At 39.3% G+C, this 19,953-nt stretch overlaps 1 protein-coding gene across 5 annotated transcripts; it reads left to right on the forward strand.

The window, feature by feature from the left end:
* Positions 1 to 959: 959 nt before the first annotated feature.
* Positions 960 to 18,270, forward strand: NFYB (nuclear transcription factor Y subunit beta). Of its 5 annotated transcripts, XM_045553075.1 has the most exons (9): positions 980 to 1,106; positions 3,711 to 3,797; positions 7,494 to 7,570; positions 10,780 to 10,873; positions 12,368 to 12,498; positions 14,620 to 14,817; positions 16,006 to 16,087; positions 16,862 to 16,941; positions 17,695 to 18,270. In XM_045553075.1, the coding sequence occupies exons 4-9, from the start codon at positions 10,780 to 10,782 to the stop codon at positions 17,725 to 17,727; spliced, it is 618 nt and encodes a 205-aa protein (XP_045409031.1). In that variant the 5' UTR covers positions 980 to 1,106; positions 3,711 to 3,797; positions 7,494 to 7,570; the 3' UTR covers positions 17,728 to 18,270. The 5 variants fall into 5 exon arrangements, with proteins under 5 accessions (XP_045409027.1, XP_045409031.1, XP_045409030.1 ...); XM_045553071.1 differs by lacking the exon at positions 7,494 to 7,570 and having other exon boundaries at positions 960 to 1,106; XM_045553074.1 differs by lacking the exons at positions 980 to 1,106; positions 7,494 to 7,570 and adding an exon at positions 1,680 to 1,745.
* The last annotated feature ends 1,683 nt before the right edge of the window (positions 18,271 to 19,953 follow it).

Raw genomic sequence — 19,953 nt, forward strand, 5'->3', positions numbered from 1 at the left:
GTCAATAAAACATCTCTCCCTATTTTTAAATGACCAAAGCTGGAAAGTTTAACGTGGCGCCAGGCCACTTGTTCAGTGCAAGCAGAGGGAACGCGATTCCCAGCCCCAGCTGCGCTAATCCCGCTGTCCTCCGCAGCGAGTGGTGTTTGGATCACCCCCCATCTAGGATGGTCGCAGCCCAGGGAAGTTCGACCCGGATGGCAGTCGGGGAAAGACAGCGAAGGAGCCTGGCTACACAGGGGGAAGAAGGGGCCATGGATTCTTGCAGCCAAAATGTCATCTGGTTGGGAAAAGCCAATACTAAGGGGGCGGAGGTGGGTAGAAACTGCAGCAACTTAAGTTCAGGGTGAAGGCTGGCTAGACCGAGCAACCTGTTAAACCTGAAGAGGAAGGGTAATGTATCTTCACATGAAATCTGGAAAACTAACACCCGAGCTCGGTGACCAAGTGGGAGGGAGCGCTGTGCATCTGGCAACGTTAACAGGGACAAAAGGAAATCACGACGTGCCGAAGACGTTCCAGGAGGCATCTGGCGTTCAGACCCTCGCGGTAGCTGGGGTGTCGCCCTAAGCCGCAGCTCTGCCCTTGGTTTCCCCTTCTGAAAAATCTAGGCGCGGGCCCGCAGAACTCAGGCGGGTGAGACAATTCCACGTGGGGGGGCGGGGATTCAAAAGAGAGGGAGGCCTGAGAAATCACACGATTCGCATAGGCCCGGGAAAACGCCGTGGGACCTCAAGGGGCAAGCCCGTGTGGCCCTTGACAGCGTGCGGGGCCCAGGTCCCTGGAAGCCCCTGCGGAGCCTGGAGCCCGACCGCCCGCACGGCGCAGCCGCCGCCAGCCTCGCGGGGCCGCGCTCGGCTCCGCTCAGCCGCCCGCTCGGCGCACGGGGCGGGGCCGGGGGCGGGGCCGCGTCCGGGGGCGGGGCCGGGCGGCGCGCGGGCGGCGCGGAGGGAGGGTGCCGCGCTGAGGGAAGCGGCCCGCGGCGGAGGGAGGGGAGGCCGAGTCCTGGAAGCGGAGCTCCGCGCTGGGACTGGTTCCTTCGCAGCCATTTTCTGTCCAACCAAACAGCCGATTGGAGACGGGAGCCAACCAGGGCTGCATTGGAGGTTTGTGTCTCGCTTCGGCCAATGATCGCTCCTAAACCGACTCCACTTTAGCTCGAATGAAATGTCCGTCTCCTCCCGGCGCCGTCCCCGCCGCCAACGCCGCCGCGGCCGGGGGCACTCGCCTCCCTCCCGCCCGCCCGCCCTCCTGCCCGGGCCGGGGCCGCGGCCGGCGCCCGCGAGGCCGCTCCTGCTGCGGGCCGGGCCGGGCAGCGGGCGCGGGGCCGCGGCGCGGCTCTTTGTGCGCCGGGCCGAGGAGCGGCGGGACGCGGGCCAGGCCGCCTCCCGCTCGCTGCCGTTGCGCTCCGGGCCCGCGGCCGAGGAGGGGCTGCGGGGCACCGGCGGAGCCCCCCTCTCGGCGGCACCCGCGGCCGGCTCCATTTTGTGCGGGGAGCCGGCCGCGGGGCAGGGGACGCGGGCCGGGCCTCTTGCCCCGGGCCCCGGCTGTGCCCCTCGGCCTCGGCCGCCGCGCGGGTCCCCGGGGGGTGGCCCCCTCCCGCGGGGCCGTGGCCGGGCCCGGCCGCTTTGTCTGCCCGCGCACCCCGGGCGGGAGGCGGGCGTTGGGCTCGGGGGCCGAGGTCGGCCCGGCGAGTCGGGCGATGCGCGCCAGGGGCGTCCGCCCCGCACTCGGGGGACTGACAGGTCGGCAGGACCCGGCCCTGGGGCCGGGGCCACCCCGGGCACCTGCGTGGGGAGGACGCGAGGTCCCGGGGAGGAAGGAATGGCTTTGGTTTCCCCGCAGTCTGGTTTACACGTAAAGAATGCAGCCATCTGGCGGCTTGCGGTCCCTGGACTTGCCCCGAAGGTGTGGGAAGGAAGCCTTTCGGATTGGACTGAGGTTTTAATCATCGGTGGTGGGAGGCGGGAGGATATGCAGGGCCCTAGGAACGGTAGTCTCCGAGAACAAAGAATTATAGAGCACCCACAAATGGTAATCTCGCCCAGAGTACTCTAACAACGTAATTTAAACAAGGTTAGGTGGCATGCGACCTTTTAAAAAAATGGCATCCCACCAACCCGCATGGATTCCGTAGTTCCGTGGTTCGTGCCACAAATCACTGGGGTGGTTTTGGCTCTCTTAGTATGGAAACTAATCAGCAACATAAAGTCATGAGGTGCACTGATCAATGTCAGTGGCATTAACAAATAGGGATTTTATTTGTAAAGTATTGAAAGTTTAACCAAAATTCCTTAAAAGGCAATTATTCCTTCCCTGCTCTGCTCTTGTAGCTTAAATTAAGAATTGCTGTATATTGATGCAAAACTCTGGTTGTTGATGCCAAAGAATGGAGGGTGGAGGAAGGGACTACTGCTTTTCTTGGATACAAATTTGCATTTCTTCAAACATTAAACAGATGTATGCATTCCCTTGAGCTTTTACATATATCATAAACTGCCCTTAAGAAAATATATACCATATGAGGTGATAGTGTTTTTCTTTAATGTACTGAATCTAAATATATACTGAATCAACTATTTGGGTGACTGAATGTGGTGTGGTGTGATTCCCCCGCACCCCCTTCCAAGCGAAATACATAAATATATATAGCTTCTATATTTTAAGTGTTCTGAGGGCTTTTTTTCCCTAAAGACACCCTCAAATAACATTTCTAGCTATAAGGAAGGACTTTTCTGGGCAATTTTGGAGTCAGAGGACATTATTAAAAAAATTAGAAATTACTTTTAATATTATAACAGATGTCAAGCAGTCTTTGCGGTGTGGACCTTTTTAATAGCATTTTAAAAATTGAATTCAGTGGCTACAATTGTTTCTACTACTTACTGGATTTCATGCTTGGATGCATGTCAGTATTTCTTTTCTCTTTAAAATTAACACTGAAAGGATGTGTTTTTGTTTTGTCCTTTCCCCCTCAACCCCCCATTTAATTGTTTCATTTGAAAAAAGGAGAAGAGCAAATGAGAAATGAAGGTTGTAACATTGCAATTGATACTAATTTATTCAGCTATTTATGCCTTACTGTGAGACTGAAGTGCTATTCAGATGTGATTTTAGTCCAAAATGGTGGTGCTTCAAAATTAAAAATAAGGGTCTTGATTGTGTTGGGTTTTTTCTTCTTTTTTTTATGTTTTCTGGGCAGACTCTATCATCTTTCCAGTATAATCTGAGATACTTAATTTAAAAGCATTCTATTCTGAGATAAATATTTCTCCCTTTTGAGATATAGAGTGCCTAAATCTCACTCTGAAACAGTAAGAAAAGCATTGCCAAAGCAGTTGATAAGTGGTGTGTTAATACTTTAAGTAATTTAGATGTGTAATTTTCAGTCTCTTGCATATTACATTCTTTGGCCCCTATTTGGATTTGGTGTATTGTGAGGAATATTTGGTCATGTGAACATGACTAAACTCAGGGTTATGTTGGAAAAGCAATTGCCCCCTCCCTCCATGGAATTAACTTTTTTTATAAATTGTCCAAACTAAATCTACCAATTCAACAAATATTTATTGGGTGCCTGCTTTTTATATCATTTTATACCATGCATCCATTAAGATTAGTAGACAGAATTATACATGCCTCCTTTAATTTTCCAAAAAGAAAGCCTATAGGCTATACATATTTACTACTAATAGATGTTTATCTTTTAGGTTGAAATTGAGCAAAGATTGGACACCTTTTTAGACAGGTGTTCTTGAGCACCACTGACAACACGGTTCTGACAGTATTTCATGACAGTAAGTATGTTTTACCATTTTGATTGTTAATTAGAGTTAAACAGTAATTGGCTGGGCACAAGATTATAACTGATTTATATTAGAGATGCCTGATAGTATGAATGCCCTTCAAGTCTAGACAGATAGTTCCTCTCTGCTCATTCCTCTTGCTTCCTTATTGTCATTTATTTGTATATGTTAAATGTTTCCCATGGGCCCCCAAGTGCTGTTGAGACTACAGAGTAGAAAGCCTTTTCCAGCTGTGAAGGGGCTGTGTAGCTGGTAGGGCTTTAGTTGAACTGAATACTTAGAGGACAGTTAGGTGCCAAATGGAAAATGCTGACTCTAAGTGCAGTAGAGGTGGAAAAAAGAGAGGTGTGGTGAGCCTGGGTAGCAGGGAATGTCATGGAGGGAGCCTGTAGGCCTCAAACTGAGCCTTAAAGTATGGGTGGGATTTGGAGAGTTGGAGGGTGTCACCAAAAGCAAAAGCCTGGCTCAAAAGCCTCAACTTGAGTTGAGGGGATGGGGAGTCTAGGTGCATGGTTCAAGTGGAGATGTCACAGGATAATGTAGTAAAGAGATAACACTTGGCCCATCTGGATAGTTAGTTCTGGGTCTGCTACTACTATGTATCCATGACCTTGGGCATCACAACTTCTTTGACCTGTGCTTGCTTCATTCCTAAAATGAAAAAACTACATTTGGTGATCCCTAAATAAGGCACATTATAGTGCTAAGATTTTTATTAGCCTGGAAGATAGAAAAGAGTAAGAAACAAGTTGAATTAGGGTAAGTGGGGATCTGGTCACCTAGAAAATGAGGTCTGGATTTGATGTAGGAGGCCTTTAGGAACCTTTAGGAATAGGTTGAAGAGCTATAGAAACAGTGTTGTAGTGAGATTAGTCTTAAAACAATATGTTAAGGTGGATTAAGTAGTAATTCAGTGGAAATAGGAAAGGGAGGGCATATCCACGAGACATTTTTAAAGGAGAGAATTGATGAGATATATCTTGAAGGAGACAGAAGAACCTAAGATGATGTGGTATATTTAGCCTGGCAGAGTGGAAGGATATTATTCTTAATAGAATTGCAATAGTTGAAAAGGAAGGTGAGTTTCAATTCCTAATATCTTAAATTTGCAGTGATGGGATATTAGACATGTTCTACAGGCATGAGTTGCTTGAGTGGCAGGTAGGATACTGGTTGTAGATTTGGGATTTAGCATAGAAGTGACATTTAGTGAGTTCATTAAGAGAGCAAGGGAAGAAAGAGATAACGATAACCTTGGATGAAACTAACAATTAGGGAGGGGGAGAATAAACCACGAAAGAATATTTGCTGTGGATATCCAGAGAGGAGAGAATTCCAAGCATAAATGTGGGGCCACAAGTAGCCAGCACTGCAGAATACAGTCAAGTAGGATGAAGATAAGATCAGTGACAGCTTTTTTTTTTTTGAGACAGTGTCTCTCTGTTGCCCTGGGTAGAGTGTAATGGTGTGATCATAGCTTACTGCAACCTTGAACTCCTGGGCTCAAGCGATCCTCCTGCTTCAGCCTCCTGAGTATCTGGGACTGCAGGTGTGTACCACCCGCCCAGCTAATTTTTTCTACTTTCGGTAGAGACAGGGTCTCGCTCTCGTTCAGGCTGGTCTGGAACTTCTGACCTCAAGCAATCCTGCCGCCTTGGCCTCCCAGAGTGCTAGGATAACGGGCGTAAGCCAGGTGGCACCTTTTAAGAGTGGGTTGACCTCCATGTTGGGGTTAAAAAGCACATGTCAGGGAGTTTAAATAGGAATGAAGAGGTGTATGTATACTGACTGTCAGGGTGAGAATGATAGCTAGACAAGGTGTGGAGCAGAATTAAGATTTTATATATCTACATGTATATCTGTGAATTTAATGAGGGAGACTAAGCATGTTTAAGGAAGAGTGAAGAGGTTGGCAAGGAGAAGTGGAGATAAATTAGAGATGAGGAATCCTTGTCTTATTTCTTATCCTCAAAGAGGTAAAAGAAATGGGATCCAGAGAACAAGTCAAAGGGTAAGTTATGAGAAAGAAAACTCTGCGTGGAAAGAATGAAGAGAACTTTGAAGGGACAATAATAATAACTAGGTTCCATTTACTGAGTTCTACTATGTATCGTGCACTTCGCTAGGTGCTTTTTATATAGTAACCTCTGAGAGCAACCCCATTTTAAAAATGGAGAGAAGAGGATGGAAAGTAACTTGTTCAAAGACACAGCTAGTAAGTAAGTAGGGAGCCAAGCTTCAAACCCAGGCAGCCTTTCCTAAGAGCCCGTGCTGCTAACCGCTGTCGTGTGTTTCTTAACATTTCACAAATTCTGTCCTTGTTTGAGAAGCTCCTTTAAGTGTTTTCAATATATAATCAATAGACTTAGAATCAAAGGGGGACAAATTACAGATTTGGGCTTAAAGACTACGAAAAACTACCAGGAATGAAACTATAAAGTACTTGGCTTCTGAGGCTCTAGATTTCAGTCCCATTTACAGTGTCACCTTGGGCAAATCATTAGCCTCAGAAACCTCCATTTTCTCACCTGCTTGTGAACATTGCATGAAACATTTAGAAAGTTTTCAATAAATGTAAACATATTAAAAAGGGCACTATTTACTGTATTTGTGCAACATTTTATTAGCATTAATTTAAATACTGCTATATTAAATAATGGAATAAAAATTTATCAGCTTAGCCAGCTGACCACTTATTTCCTATAATATTTTAGAGAACAATACTATCAGTTCAACTGAATAATTAGGATAGTCATTAAAATGAATTTAATGGGATTTAACTACTCTTTGTCCATATTTATCAATTCCCTTGGATCTAATGGTTTATCATTTTAACCATTCTCTTGGCATTATCCTATGTGCTTTTCGTTCTTTGTTGCCTAGATGAAATGCAACACTTTAGCTTTTCTATTGTCATGCCAGGCCTGTAAGTGTCACACCTGGACATGTGGGTACCACTGTAAATTCATGGTTATCAGCTTCAGCGAGGCTCTGTGCTGCCCAACGTGCCTCTTCCTTTCCTCTCCCATGCTCTGAGAATCCCAGCATTATCCTTGGTCCTTCCTCTTGTCTGTTCAGTCACTCACTAGGTCCTGATGGTTTTCCCTGCCCAAAAGCTCTCTAGTTGCTCCGCTTCCCTGATCTCCGGTGCCGTCATCCTGGACCCGATGCCGGAGTGATCATTATCTTGCCTGGATTCCTGCCCTAACCGTGGCATTGTAGTCCTCTCTAGTTTTCTTCCCTGTTCTTGCTCCCCTCCAGCTCATTTTCTGTACTGAACTGTAGCCAGACTGATATTTTAAAAAAAGATCTTCTGCTTAAAGCTCCTTTTTGGTTTGCCCTTATCCACAAGGCACTGCTTGATCTAGCTGGTGCTTGGCTCGTTCCAGTCCACCAGTGCTGTATTTCTTGTTTTTCTCTGCCTGGAACATTATTTTCCCAACTTTCTTTGCCTGACTGATTTCTGTTAATCTTCCAGTCTCAGTTTAAATGTCATTTCCTAAGACAGCCTTTCTTGGCCCCTCAGACTAGTGAGGTCCCTTTTGGAATAAGCTCACATAGCATGTAACAAAACATCTTTGTTTTTCTTAGTACTTGGCACTAGCAATTAGTTAATTATTTGTAATTATTGAATAGCTATATATAACATTTATTGAATGCTCCCATTGTCCTATGCCGTCTTTACAGGGATTATCTCCTAACCTGTTCAGGAGCCCTGTGAGAGGTTACGTCCTGTTCTCATCCAGCTTGCTCAAGGGCTCACGGTCAGTAAGTAGCAGGGAATTCAAACTAGGAGATTCGATTCCAGAGTGTATGCGCTGGAAGAACTAATTGGCTATGCTCTCTGACCCCTCAGCCACCCCCTTAGGTTACATAACATTTGTCTTCTCTGCAAGCTGAGCACACAGACCTTGTGTGTTGTTGACAACTGTGTGACCAGCACATAGCATGACCATGATAAATATTAAGTACTCACTCAGTAAATATTTGTTGGCCGGTTTACTTACGATCTACAATCTGTTTTGTAAATTTTTGTAGGAGGTTTTAGACCTAGGGTGTAACTAGCAAGTTTTTTTCCATCATTCCTTATATATAGGAGAGTGGCTAGCATATTGTAAGCATCAAAGATTAAGCTTATTCATTGAATGAAAGATTCCAGATGCCATGGAGCTTCAAAGAAGGGAACATTAGTTTTTGGATTGCACAATGGGTTAAATAAGAAAGATTCGAGAAGGAATCTGGGATTAAAGTCTAGGGTGGGATTTTTTTTTTTTTTTGACTCTGTCGCCCTGGCTGGAGTGCCAGTGACATCATCATAGCTCACTGCGATCTCAAACTCCTGGGCTCAAGTGATCTTCTTGCCTCAGCCTCCCAAGTAGCTGGGACTACAGGCTCTCACCACGATGCCCAACTAATTTTTTTCTATTTTTAGTAGAGATGGAGGAGGGGGGTGGTGTCGCTCTTGTTTAGGGTGGTCTCAAACTCCTGATTTTGAGCGATCCTCCCACCGTGGCCTCCCAGAGTCCTAGGATTATAGGTGTGAGCCACCATGCCTGGCCTAGGGTCGGATTTTAATGATAGAAAGAGGAGAGGAAGACAGAAGGTGTAAAATGACAAGAGCTAAAACTTAAGGAACCAGAGACACATACAGTTAAGCAGATGATGTGCAAGTTCTCTTCAAAGGAGAGAGGATGAGATCGAATGTCTATAGGGTACACTAAGTGCCAAGCACTGTTCTAAGCAGCTTTCTAGTCTTTATTTAATTCTGACAACTCTATGAAATACTTTTACCTTCATTTTTAGAAAACTGAGGTTTAGAGAGGTTAATGCTATTAGTCCAAATGATAATCCTGCTGCTAATTCCAGTGCATGACAAGAGAATATGATTTAAACGTTTTGCCTTTAATACTTTTGTTTGTGTTATATTTAGAAATTAATTCATCTCCCAGACCCACCTTGTTATTTGAATAGTGTCCTGCTCATCAGCTAATTTGAAAAGACATATGGTATCCTGTGAACATTTCATTTAGAAAAGAATTTCTGTTACTGCCTCCCCTCTCAACCCCCCAAAAATCTTTATTTCCATTTGTAGGTTCGTAAACAACCACCTTGGTCCTTCTCCTGCACATTGATCTTCCTTAGGTCATTGTAAAAACTAGTCAGCTCGCAACTGTCCTAATTGATCATTCTTTCATGGCTAATAAATCCATCGTTATATCCATTAAAGGCTGATCTCCTAGTATCTTCTTGTTAGCATTTTAGGATCAAGATATTAATAGCACTTTATATTTGGGCAGTGTTTCACATTCATTTACATTAGTTTAAGATGGGGAGGGTGGTATTGTTATTTCCATTTTACACAGAAGTACATTTAGCTGGCAGGGATGCATGTTTTCAGGGGATTAGTAGGAGAGTCAGAATCAGGTCACTGACTTTGTCATTTACGTCTCACAGGCTACTTAAAAGTATCAGTAGGTATTCTGTGCTTTCACAGATTATTAAAGGTATATGAATTCTGTTTTCTACCCCTTAAAACAACTATAAATTATGGAAATGTATCTATATCTACAATTAAATTAGACATAATAGTCAACAGATGCATGAAAGAAATCCCATGTTATTGAAGATGTGGAAACTAGCCCAGTATTTTAATGTGAGATAAAAATCCAACAGAGATGGAGGAGAAGACATGTTATACAGGACTGAAATTTTGTAGTTAATAACATTAAGTTTGTGCTGGGTCCTAGGCCTTAATAAAGGATCAAGTGTCTCTTTGTTCAGCCTGAAAGTATGTACGAATTATACTTAATTTTTGTTGTGCTTTTTAGAAAGTATGTACGAATTATACTTAATTTTTGCTGTGCTTTTTATTCAGATAATACATTTAAAATTTTTTACTCACAGATAGCCAGTCCCCTCTTGTTTTGAATAGTATTAATAGTATTTGCAAAGCATGTCTTCCTGGATCTGCCATATTGGTGAAATTGAATGGAGCCAGTTCAGGGCTTATGGTTTACTTTTTTCTTGATTTTTCTCTCAGAATTATTTTAGCTGTAAGCAAAATGAATTAGGCAGACTTCTTTGAAAATAGGCACTTTAACTGTCTTGTCTATGGTTATAATTTTCCTATCTTTGTATGCAGATCTCCAATCTCCCTGACCCCTCCTTTTTTCTTTAAAGAATCTAAAATTTTGAGGGGTAAGAGGAAGAGAAAAATTAGCCTTTGGTTAGAATCAGAGGGAATGGGCCCATTCAAAACATGGGTGTACTTTTGGGTTGCATGGGTATGGAATTGTGCAGGGGATCCACGTGCTTCCTGTTCCAAGCAACAGTTTGAACAGAGGCATCATCTATTTTAGAATTTCTGTGGGATAGCAAAGGAAGTTTGAAGCAGGAGCAAAAGGGTTTGCATAGAAAAATCAGGCTTTAGCAGGAGAGCTGAAAGTGATGATTTCCATTTTACTGCTAAGCTGATACTTTTTTTTTTTTAGAGACAGGGTCTCACTATGTTGCCTAGGCTGGTCTCAAACTCCTGAGCTCAAGTGATTCTTCTGCCTCAGCCTCCCAAGTAGCTGAGATTGTGGCACATGCCACTGTACCTGACTTTACTAAGCTGATTTTGGTTTTGATTGTCATTCCAGGGATAAATTAGGTTGTAAGTCAAGGTTGCTTGTATGTACTCTATTTGAAGATTATGCAGTCGAAAAGAAAGCCATATGTTTTAGATTCATTTCCTTATTTTGTTTCCCTGTTGGTCTTATGCTTTTCACTTATGGAAGATGGATAGGGAAATCTTGAAGAGTTGGCAAATTATGGAAAAGTTTCCAAATCAAGAAATATAAATGTTTTCTTGTAGTAAGCTAAGGCTATGAAAAATGTAATTGACTCATCCTATGACAGTTTGTGAGCATCGAATTTATTCTGTTAGTACCACTTTTATTGAAGAGTACTGAAAAGCTGTTTTTCCTTATAGATGGATGGTGACAGTTCTACAACAGATGCTTCTCAACTAGGAATCTCTGCAGACTATATTGGAGGAAGTCATTATGTTATACAGCCTCATGATGGTAAGAAGGCCACAATTAGAATCACATTCACAAGCAGAAACAAGTTAGAAAGTGGAAACTTTATTAATGCAATGTTCTAGGTTACTTTTGTCTTTACAGGAAAATTAGCAGCAATCTTGTGTCTAAAAAGGCATTCTATGTTATTTTTATTAGAAATAGTATTTAAAAGAGTGGTGAATCCTAGAAAAGAACTTTATTATAAAAGTATGCCTTTTTTAAAAACTTGTACAGTTTCTTTTAAATTTTGTTACTAATTTCCTATTTAAGTACTAAATATGAGAAATTCTTAATCAATTGATATAGTAAATGAAATAGTTCTTTAGAGGGTGAGTTAAATAGCTAGCTATTATATTTCTCATACTTATGTACAGATTTAATTTTGTTTTTCATTCAGTATTAACTTTGAACTATGTCAGGTATTAGAATGGCAGTATTATGTTGGCCTATCACAAATAATTTACTTTTGTGGCATTTTTATTTGTAAAATTATAAAAAAATTGAGATATATTTTTTAACAGGCACTCATGGGGGTTGGGGGTTATTGGTTATTTCATCCTAAAAATGATATTCAAGTAAATTAGTTTTAATAACATCATTTTAAACACATAAAAATGTAAACTGAATTAAATGTCTTGCTTATATATTTAGTACATATAAAGAGTGGGAAGTTTACTTTACAAGATACTGCATTTGGTCATAAAAGGATGTTACTGGTACTTTGAAAGCTTCAGTTATATCTAAATCTATATAATTGGAACATTCAGTTTTTATGAGAATAGTTGGATCTCTGCTGTAGCTTTGTTGAAAAACTAGTTACTACATTAGTAATCCAACTGGGTCAGTAATATTCAATTCTACTTTTTCTATTCTATAGAGAATTTTATATAAACTAGTTTTATATAAATCTTAAAGTTTTCTATTTTTACATAAACATGTTTATATAAACTTGGCTTTGGATAAACATAACCTCTTAATCTAGCAATATTCAAGGAGCCATAGGTTACTGTAAGTAAGTTTTATAGCTGAGTCATGCAATAAATACTTGTGAACACCTGCTCTGTGGAAGGTGGTATACCCATTCCTAGGAAACACAAAGCTGATCCTTGCAACAAGTAGCAAAAATCTAATAGGGGAAATGAGAATTAAAAAGAGTTATAAGATGTGTCAGAGCCAAGGCACAGAGAAGCACTTGTAGTATTTGATGAAAGGAAAGATCACTTTTGAAGGCACTCTGGAGATCTTATTTGAGCTTTTTGAAGAATGGCATAGAAGGCATAGTTGAAAATAAAGAATTTTAGGCAGTGGGTTCCAAATTAATGAATAAGTTCAGTTCAGGCCCTGTGAAAATTGTGAAAAGAATTTTTATCCTAATCCCTAAAAAGGGTTAGGAAGGAAAGCAGAATGGTTGTTATTCTAAGTGGTTTTGGGTAGTCTTTTCTATCTTGAAATAAAAATTATAAGAATGTTTAAACCTAAATATTTTTATTTCTTTAGATACTGAGGACAGCATGAATGATCACGAAGACACAAATGGTTCAAAAGAAAGTTTTAGAGAACAAGATATATATCTTCCAATTGCAAATGTGGCTAGGATAATGAAAAATGCCATACCTCAAACGGGAAAGGTAACATAGGGGAGAAATTTAACTAGATTTTTGGGGGGAGCTGTAAAACTGTGAATATACAGTTCAAGAATACAGTTAGCTATTGATTTCCATCATTCAGCCTTTCAGCAAATCAAATATTTCTTTCATTTCTACATATTCAGTGACTGAACAGTGTTTCATTTTCAGTTCTTAGTCCCCAAATGCTCCACATCCCCCACTTACAGAAGCAGATAAAATAGAATCAAGAATCTTTTTTATTAAAGTAGGTACATCATCAGACCTATCAGGTTTGGGCATAGGAAATTGTAATTTCTATAATGTTATAGCAAATTTAGGTCCTATTGGACTGATAAAGGTGTGGTAAGGATTTTCTCAAAAAAATCCTGGTGTTTGGAAATAGCTATTTTTACATAATTATAGATATTAACATTCACATTTCAACTGGTCTGGTTTTTTTAAGTGGTTTTGTCTTAGAACAATTTTTAAAAACTCATTGTCACTAGTCTCACCTGGTCTGAAAAGTCACACTTTTTATATTGTTGTATATTACATAGTAACCTTTCTGTTATTTTATTATAGCTTATAAAAGTACTTATGAAAAGGCTTACAAATAAAGATACTATTCAAATACATCCTAAGCCTGAAGTTCCTATATGAGAAGTCCTCCTTACATTTGTTTTAAGGGAACAAAAGTGTAACTGCCGATTATTGCTTCACACGGGCCAAGGGCCGCACTGTGCGGTTCTGTAGCCACTAGCCACGTGCTGTGGAACACTCGACATGTGGCCAGTGTGAATTGAGATGTGCTGTAAATACAAAGCACGCCAGATTTTGAAGGTTTAGTATGAAGAAAAGAATTAAAATATCTCATTTTAAAATCGATTCTATGTTTAAATGATAATAATTTGGATATATTGGGTTAAGTAGACTATATTATTAAAATGAATTTTACTTGTTTCTTTTTTCTAACATGGCTACTAGAAAATCTAAAATTATATATGTGGCTCACATTATATTCTATCGCTTGACTGCATTTATGCAACTCTTGTTTACTTTCTACAGTATGTAAACTAGGCATGGAGGTGAAAGACAGTGTGTTGTAGCAGGGTTTTGAGTGGTGTTCCTGTTACAGGTATCTCTGGAATTGCATCAGTCCATTAGAGTTTGACTTTTAGACCCTAGACCCTTAAGGGAAGAAATGTTTTTAAATATAATGAGGTAGCAGGTGGATGCTTCTTAGGCAGGCTTTTTGGTAAACTCAAAACCTGTACCTGACACTGTGTATCCTTAATAATAAAAAGTCAAGTTACCATATGTCGTTATTTCACTCTTTTTCTAAGCCTTACGTGAATTTAGTTTTTGAGTTTTTATTTTGTTCTTTATTTTCTAGTGTCCTCATTCATGAAATGCTAGAGTAGACAAGTGGTACCTACATCTGGAGGCCATAGTATATAGACAATGGGATTGATTTTCCAGGGGCACTTGGTTAGTAAGAGTTTACATTTTGTCTGGGGTGGTAGGAACATTCAGTGATTGCTTTTGTTTTTTTTGAGATGGAGTGTCGCTTTGTTGCCCTGGCTAGAGTGAGTGCCGTGGCGTCAGCCTAGCTCACAGCAACCTCAAACTCCTGGGCTTAAGGGATCCTCCTGCCTCAGCCTCCCGAGTAGCTGGGACTACAGGCATGCGCCACCATGCCCGGCTAATTTTTGCTATATATATTTTAGTTGGCCAGATAACTTCTTTCTATTCTTAGTAGAGACGGGGTCTCGCTCTTGCTCAGGCTGATCTTGAACTCCTGACCTTGAGCAATCCACCCGCCTCGGCCTCCCAGAGTGCTAGGATTACAGGCGTGAGCCACCGTGCCCGGCAGTGATTGCTTTTTTATATCTAAATTATAATCGTTTTCTGTGAATAGTTGTTAAAGCTTCTCTCTCATGTATTCAGGTTTTTATTATGACTCTGAGGGTTAGAATTTTGATAGCAAACATTGTGTTAATGTTATTAGCATGTATTTCAGAGATTAAAGATTAAGTCATAAACTGAAAGGTGTGTTCTTCTGAATAGCCTTTTATTTTTCCAGGTTGTTAGGAAGGTGATGGTTATATTCCCTGCAAATTTACCTAGGCTTTTTCTCTTCAGATTGCAAAAGATGCCAAAGAATGTGTTCAAGAATGTGTAAGTGAGTTCATCAGCTTTATAACATCTGAAGCCAGTGAAAGATGCCATCAAGAGAAGCGGAAAACAATCAATGGAGAGGATATTCTCTTTGCCATGTCTACCTTAGGCTTCGACAGTTATGTGGAACCTCTGAAATTATACCTTCAGAAATTTAGAGAGGTAAATAAAATGTCTCCCATTATGCTCTTAAGAAAATAAGATACACTATTCACTGTAATTTTTTAAATATATTATTTGTTTAAAAAATTCATTTTGTAGCAAATTATGTAATACTCAGAAGTATTTAATTACTCATATTACAGTACTATGTAGTAAGGCCTTTCTTTCTTCCTTTGTTTATTACTAACTACAGCACAGTTATGTAATGGTTAAGAGCATGAACTCTGGATTCAGACTCCCTGGAGGTGGAATCCCAGTTCCACTACGTGCGAAGTCTGTAACCTTGTGCAGATTATTTAAGCAATTTAGGACTTGGTTTCTTCATCTGTAAAGTGAGGCTAATAGTACCTACGTCACAGAATTGAGAGGACTAAGTAAATAATCTTCAGTGCTCAATAATGTTACTTATTGCTATTATTGTTGTTAATTTAGTATCCCTTATTATTGATTGAATTCTACTTCCCATTAGGTTTATCTTTGCCTATGGGTATGAATTTTATGAAAATGAGTTGAGCTCAGCATATATATTTCCATACTCCAGCTTGGAGTCAGTTCACATTGCTTTCAGAATATATTCTTAATAGCCTCAGTGTTAGAATCTCATTAAATTAGTGATATCTGCATGGAAGAACTGAAGTAGGAAGAGAGTGTGTAAATTCTTCACATTTCTAAATCTGCAGTTTCAGAGAACCTTACTTAGAGTGTGTGGAACCTTAGAGGTAGTTGGTCCAAATTATAATTTTAATTTAGGAATTTTTAACTTTCAACTTGCTGCTGTAGTACTGCCCAGTTGCCTCAGAGCCAATGTATATACTTAGTGATAATTTGAATAATTTGTAGTAAATTTATAAGCTGAATATTTATGGTATTTTGCAGACTTCTTCATCTATAAGTAGAGTTGTCTTATCCCTTTGATGCAGTGTGGAATTAGAAAAATTATTTTTATCCATAAAGACTTTAGGTTTTCTAGGTCATTATTAGCACTCTTGTAGTGATTACTGCTATACAAAAAGTATTTTGAAGGCTTCTTCATATGTAATTAACCAGAAGTGTTAATAAATACTTTGTTTAGTGTTAATAATAGAAGCTCCTAATTTTAGGCAATAAGTAAGCATTCTCATTTGGAAGACAATTTCATTTGAATACCAGTGACTTTCAAGGGCTTTTTGTTTTGTTTTCCTTCCCCAGGCTATGAAAGGAGAGAAGGGAATTGGTGGAGCAGTCACAGCTACAGATGGACTAAGTGAAGAGCTCACAGAGGAGGCATTTAGTAAGTGGTGTTATGGTACAAGTCGTATAGATTGTTAGCAGTGATTCATACTAAATGTCTGTAGTGGTATTTTCCAATATCAGTGCTGAGTTATTTGACATAGCACTATTATTTATTTATTTTTGAGACAGAGTCTCTCTCTGTCACCGTGGGTAGAGTGCAGTGGCGTGATCATAGCTCACTGCAACCTCAAACTAGGCTCAAGTAATCCTCCTGCCTCTGCCTCCCAGGGTGTTAGGCTTACAGATGTGAGCTGCCGTGCCTGGCCTGACATAGCATTATTTTAAATAGTTCTTTATTACTTCACACCCTTATATTTAAAGTCAGTGAGTGATAAGTATAAAACATTTTAATTCTGCAGACATTATAACTTTTCACCAATAGTTCTAATTTCCATAGCCCCTAGTTTTTGGTGAAGATTCATGTGAGATAGGAATATTGAGAATTGTAGTTTGTAATATAAAATCTTGTGATTTAAATAAATTTGAACTCAAGGTTTCTTTTTCTGCAGATTTATACACATGAGCAATTAGCTAAAGTACAATTTAGAGATATGAAAATTCAAAAAATTAGAAAATTCAATAGAAAAAAATGTGCTTTTTAGGGAAGTTTTTTAAAAATGGAAAATTGGGGGAGGGGGGGTGATTTTGCCCAAGGTTACATCATTGATAAGTGGCAGACTTATAATGAGATATTAATAGCACAACCTTAAGGTTCTGCCCAAGAAAGTAGATATAGTTCTTTTCCTCCTTTAACTTTTTTTTTGTCTTTTAGCTAACCAGTTACCAGCTGGCTTAATAACCACAGATGGTCAACAACAAAATGTTATGGTTTACACAACATCATATCAACAGGTACCATACCTTTGTATTTTAAACTATCTTAAAATTTGATTATATCCATTGATTTTTATCACAGGTAGTTAATTTCAACACATTATTTTTAAGGACCTGATAGAATAAGATTATTAAAAATTCTGTTTTCTCAAAATATACAACTGTATATAGTATTCTTTTAATAGTTAAAAATATATACACACATTTATATTTGTATAGAAGACTTATAGAAACACAAAGATATTTTTATTTTTATTTTATTTTATTTTTTTTTTGAGACAGAGTCTCACTTTGTTGCCCGGGCTAGAGTGAGTGCCGTGGCATCAGCCTAGCTCACAGCAACCTCAGACTCCTGGGCTTAAGCGATCCTACTGCCTCAGCCTCCCGAGTAGCTGGGACTACAGGCATGAGCCACCATGCCCGGCTAATTTTTTTTTGTATATATATTTTAGTTGGCCAGATAATTTCTTTCTATTTTTTTTGGTAGAGACGGGGTCTCACTCTTGCTCAGGCTGGTCTCGAACTCCTGAGCTCGAGCGATCCACCCGCCTCGGCCTCCCAGAGCTAGGATTACAGGCGTGAGCCACCGCGCCCGGCCCACAAAGATATTTTTAAAGTAGCTCCCTTGGGTAGAGGGATTGGAGATCTGGGGTGGGAAGTAGCCTTATTTTTCATTGTCTATTATTTTTATTCACTGAATGTTTATAATCTACATATGTTACTTTTAACCTATTTCTTTAATTCTGCTGAATTTAAATTTTCTAATCTTAGATTTCTGGTGTTCAACAAATTCAGTTTTCATGATCTGAAGAAATGGAATGGAGAGTGTAGAGAAGTGAGAGTCTGTATGATTCTGGAGCAGAGACATCAGAAGGAAATGACTGGTGAAAAGATGTCTCTTTGTACATTAATAGCTGTAATGTAGCTTCCTGATGCTTGACTAATTGAGGTGTTAATTCTGACTTGAGAATCTTTTTCATGAATGATTTTAAAGAAAAATTTGGATTTTAAAGGTATTAAAATATTTTTGTTTTGTACGAGAGTTTGTTGCTCTGTATGACTCCTGTATGCATTGTATATTGCAATTTATTACTGTCAGAGATTTGTAGACAGTTTCTTATTTTCATATTGAATCATGTTACTTTTGTAATTCAAGTAAGCAGCTGGGTTAATTCATGATGTTTGCCCTTTTAATAAAATATAAGGGTAGAGTTCATTTTGAATGTAAGTTGCCTTTATTATGAATTTGAGTTTGTCTTGGTTATATATCTTGCATGGTAACCTAACTAGACTTTTAGCATTTGCCATATTTATTAAAAGAGATTTTTTTTTTTTTGGTAAAACATTCATAGCTTAAGCAGCACCATTTTTTTAAAAAATGTAATGGAATAAGTGTGAATGCAGAAGCAAATATTGTCTACCCTATTAAACTTGGTGCCCATTAACAGTGTTTACACTGTCCATTGTGCCTGTTAACGTAGTTTTAGTTATTAGAGCTTTTAAGACTAGAGAGATAGATTTGGTTTTGAGTTACATTGTTATGAGTGTCAGAATCCATCTAAGTTTAATGTAGTCCCAGTGCTCTTGAAATGGTGCCCCTTTCATTTGGTATATGATTTTTTTCAAAGCATATCTTCAAGTATGATAGTATCCTCTTTCAGAAGAGGAATTTTATAGTCTGATGGTAAATGTCCTTATTTTACCTTTTTAATGGAAATGTCAAGTTTCCTATTTTACTATATGAACCAAGAAACGTCAGACATCATTGTGTGTCAGACCTTTGGCATGGGTGACTGAATGAGATGCGGGCCAGAGTGAGTGCTTTGAATGGGGTGAAATAGAAGCCTCTGGCTCCTAGCTGTCTTGATCTTTGCAATAAACTAAACTTAGATAATGTACTTTGTATAATTTAGTAGTATGTACTTGGGTCGTTTCCTTTTTAAAGTGAAAATTTGTATTTTTTCGTCTATGCTTTTTTTTTTTAAGTTGTAATATCAAAAATTGCTATTGTATAGTTTGCCTAAAAGGAAGTTTGAGTGAATGTCATATTTGACGGACACTCAAATTTGTAAGGTAGAAGCAATTTCCAAGATACAGGCTGAACAGAAACATTTACTTTACTAGGAGCAGCCTTTGGGGGCATATTTGGGCTAATCTGAGGTTAGTAACTCCCTCTCCTCCTATCCCTCATTTAAAAAATAATCTCCATTATAGAAAATTCAAATAGGAAAAAAAGGGGGGGAGAGTAGTTAAGCAAAATCAACAATCATCCTACCGTGTTGAAATAACTGTTAATATTTTGATATATATCATGTCCTTTTACTTTGTTAAATATGTATATTTTTATAAAAATGGGCTCATATTGTGCATACTGTTTTGTAACCTGCTTTTTTCACTTTAACAATATATTTTGAACATCTTTCCCAGGTCATGCATAGTCTTTTGCATCATTCTTATTGGTTTATTCTGTTGTGTGAATCATAATTTATTTAATCCTCTATTGGACATTTTGACTATTTACATCTTTTCAGTTATAAACAACACTTCAGTGAATCTTGTGTACATCCATGACTGTTTTCTTAAATTCCTAGAAGAATTGCTATTTACCAGATATGTAAAATTTTAAGGCTTTTGATACTTACATATGGTTGTATTTTTGAAATGTCTTCCATTTGATCCGGGTAGTATGTCACTATGTAACTGATAAAAGCACTAGGTCTTTGGTTACCAGATTCCTTCTCTAAAATTCGTTTAAAGATTTGGTTATGTTTAAGTAAAAAAGATAAAAAAGGAATTTGACAGTTTTAAAATTTATATCAGTGTATACCAAAACAAATTTCTAAACTTAATAATTTGCTAGTAGTGCTAACTAAAACTTTACACTAAGTAACATCAGGTCACCTTTGGGTTATATGGACTTCATACTCTGATGGGAAAGAAAACTGACATTCTGCATGTGTCAGGGACACAACATCCTTTATGCATGTGAGAGTTGGTGTTGGTGTCTTACTTGGCCCATGTTGCATTTAA

The sequence above is a fragment of the Lemur catta genome, chromosome 6 (assembly GCF_020740605.2).
Source record: "Lemur catta isolate mLemCat1 chromosome 6, mLemCat1.pri, whole genome shotgun sequence".
NCBI classification, from domain to species: Eukaryota; Metazoa; Chordata; class Mammalia; order Primates; family Lemuridae; genus Lemur; species Lemur catta.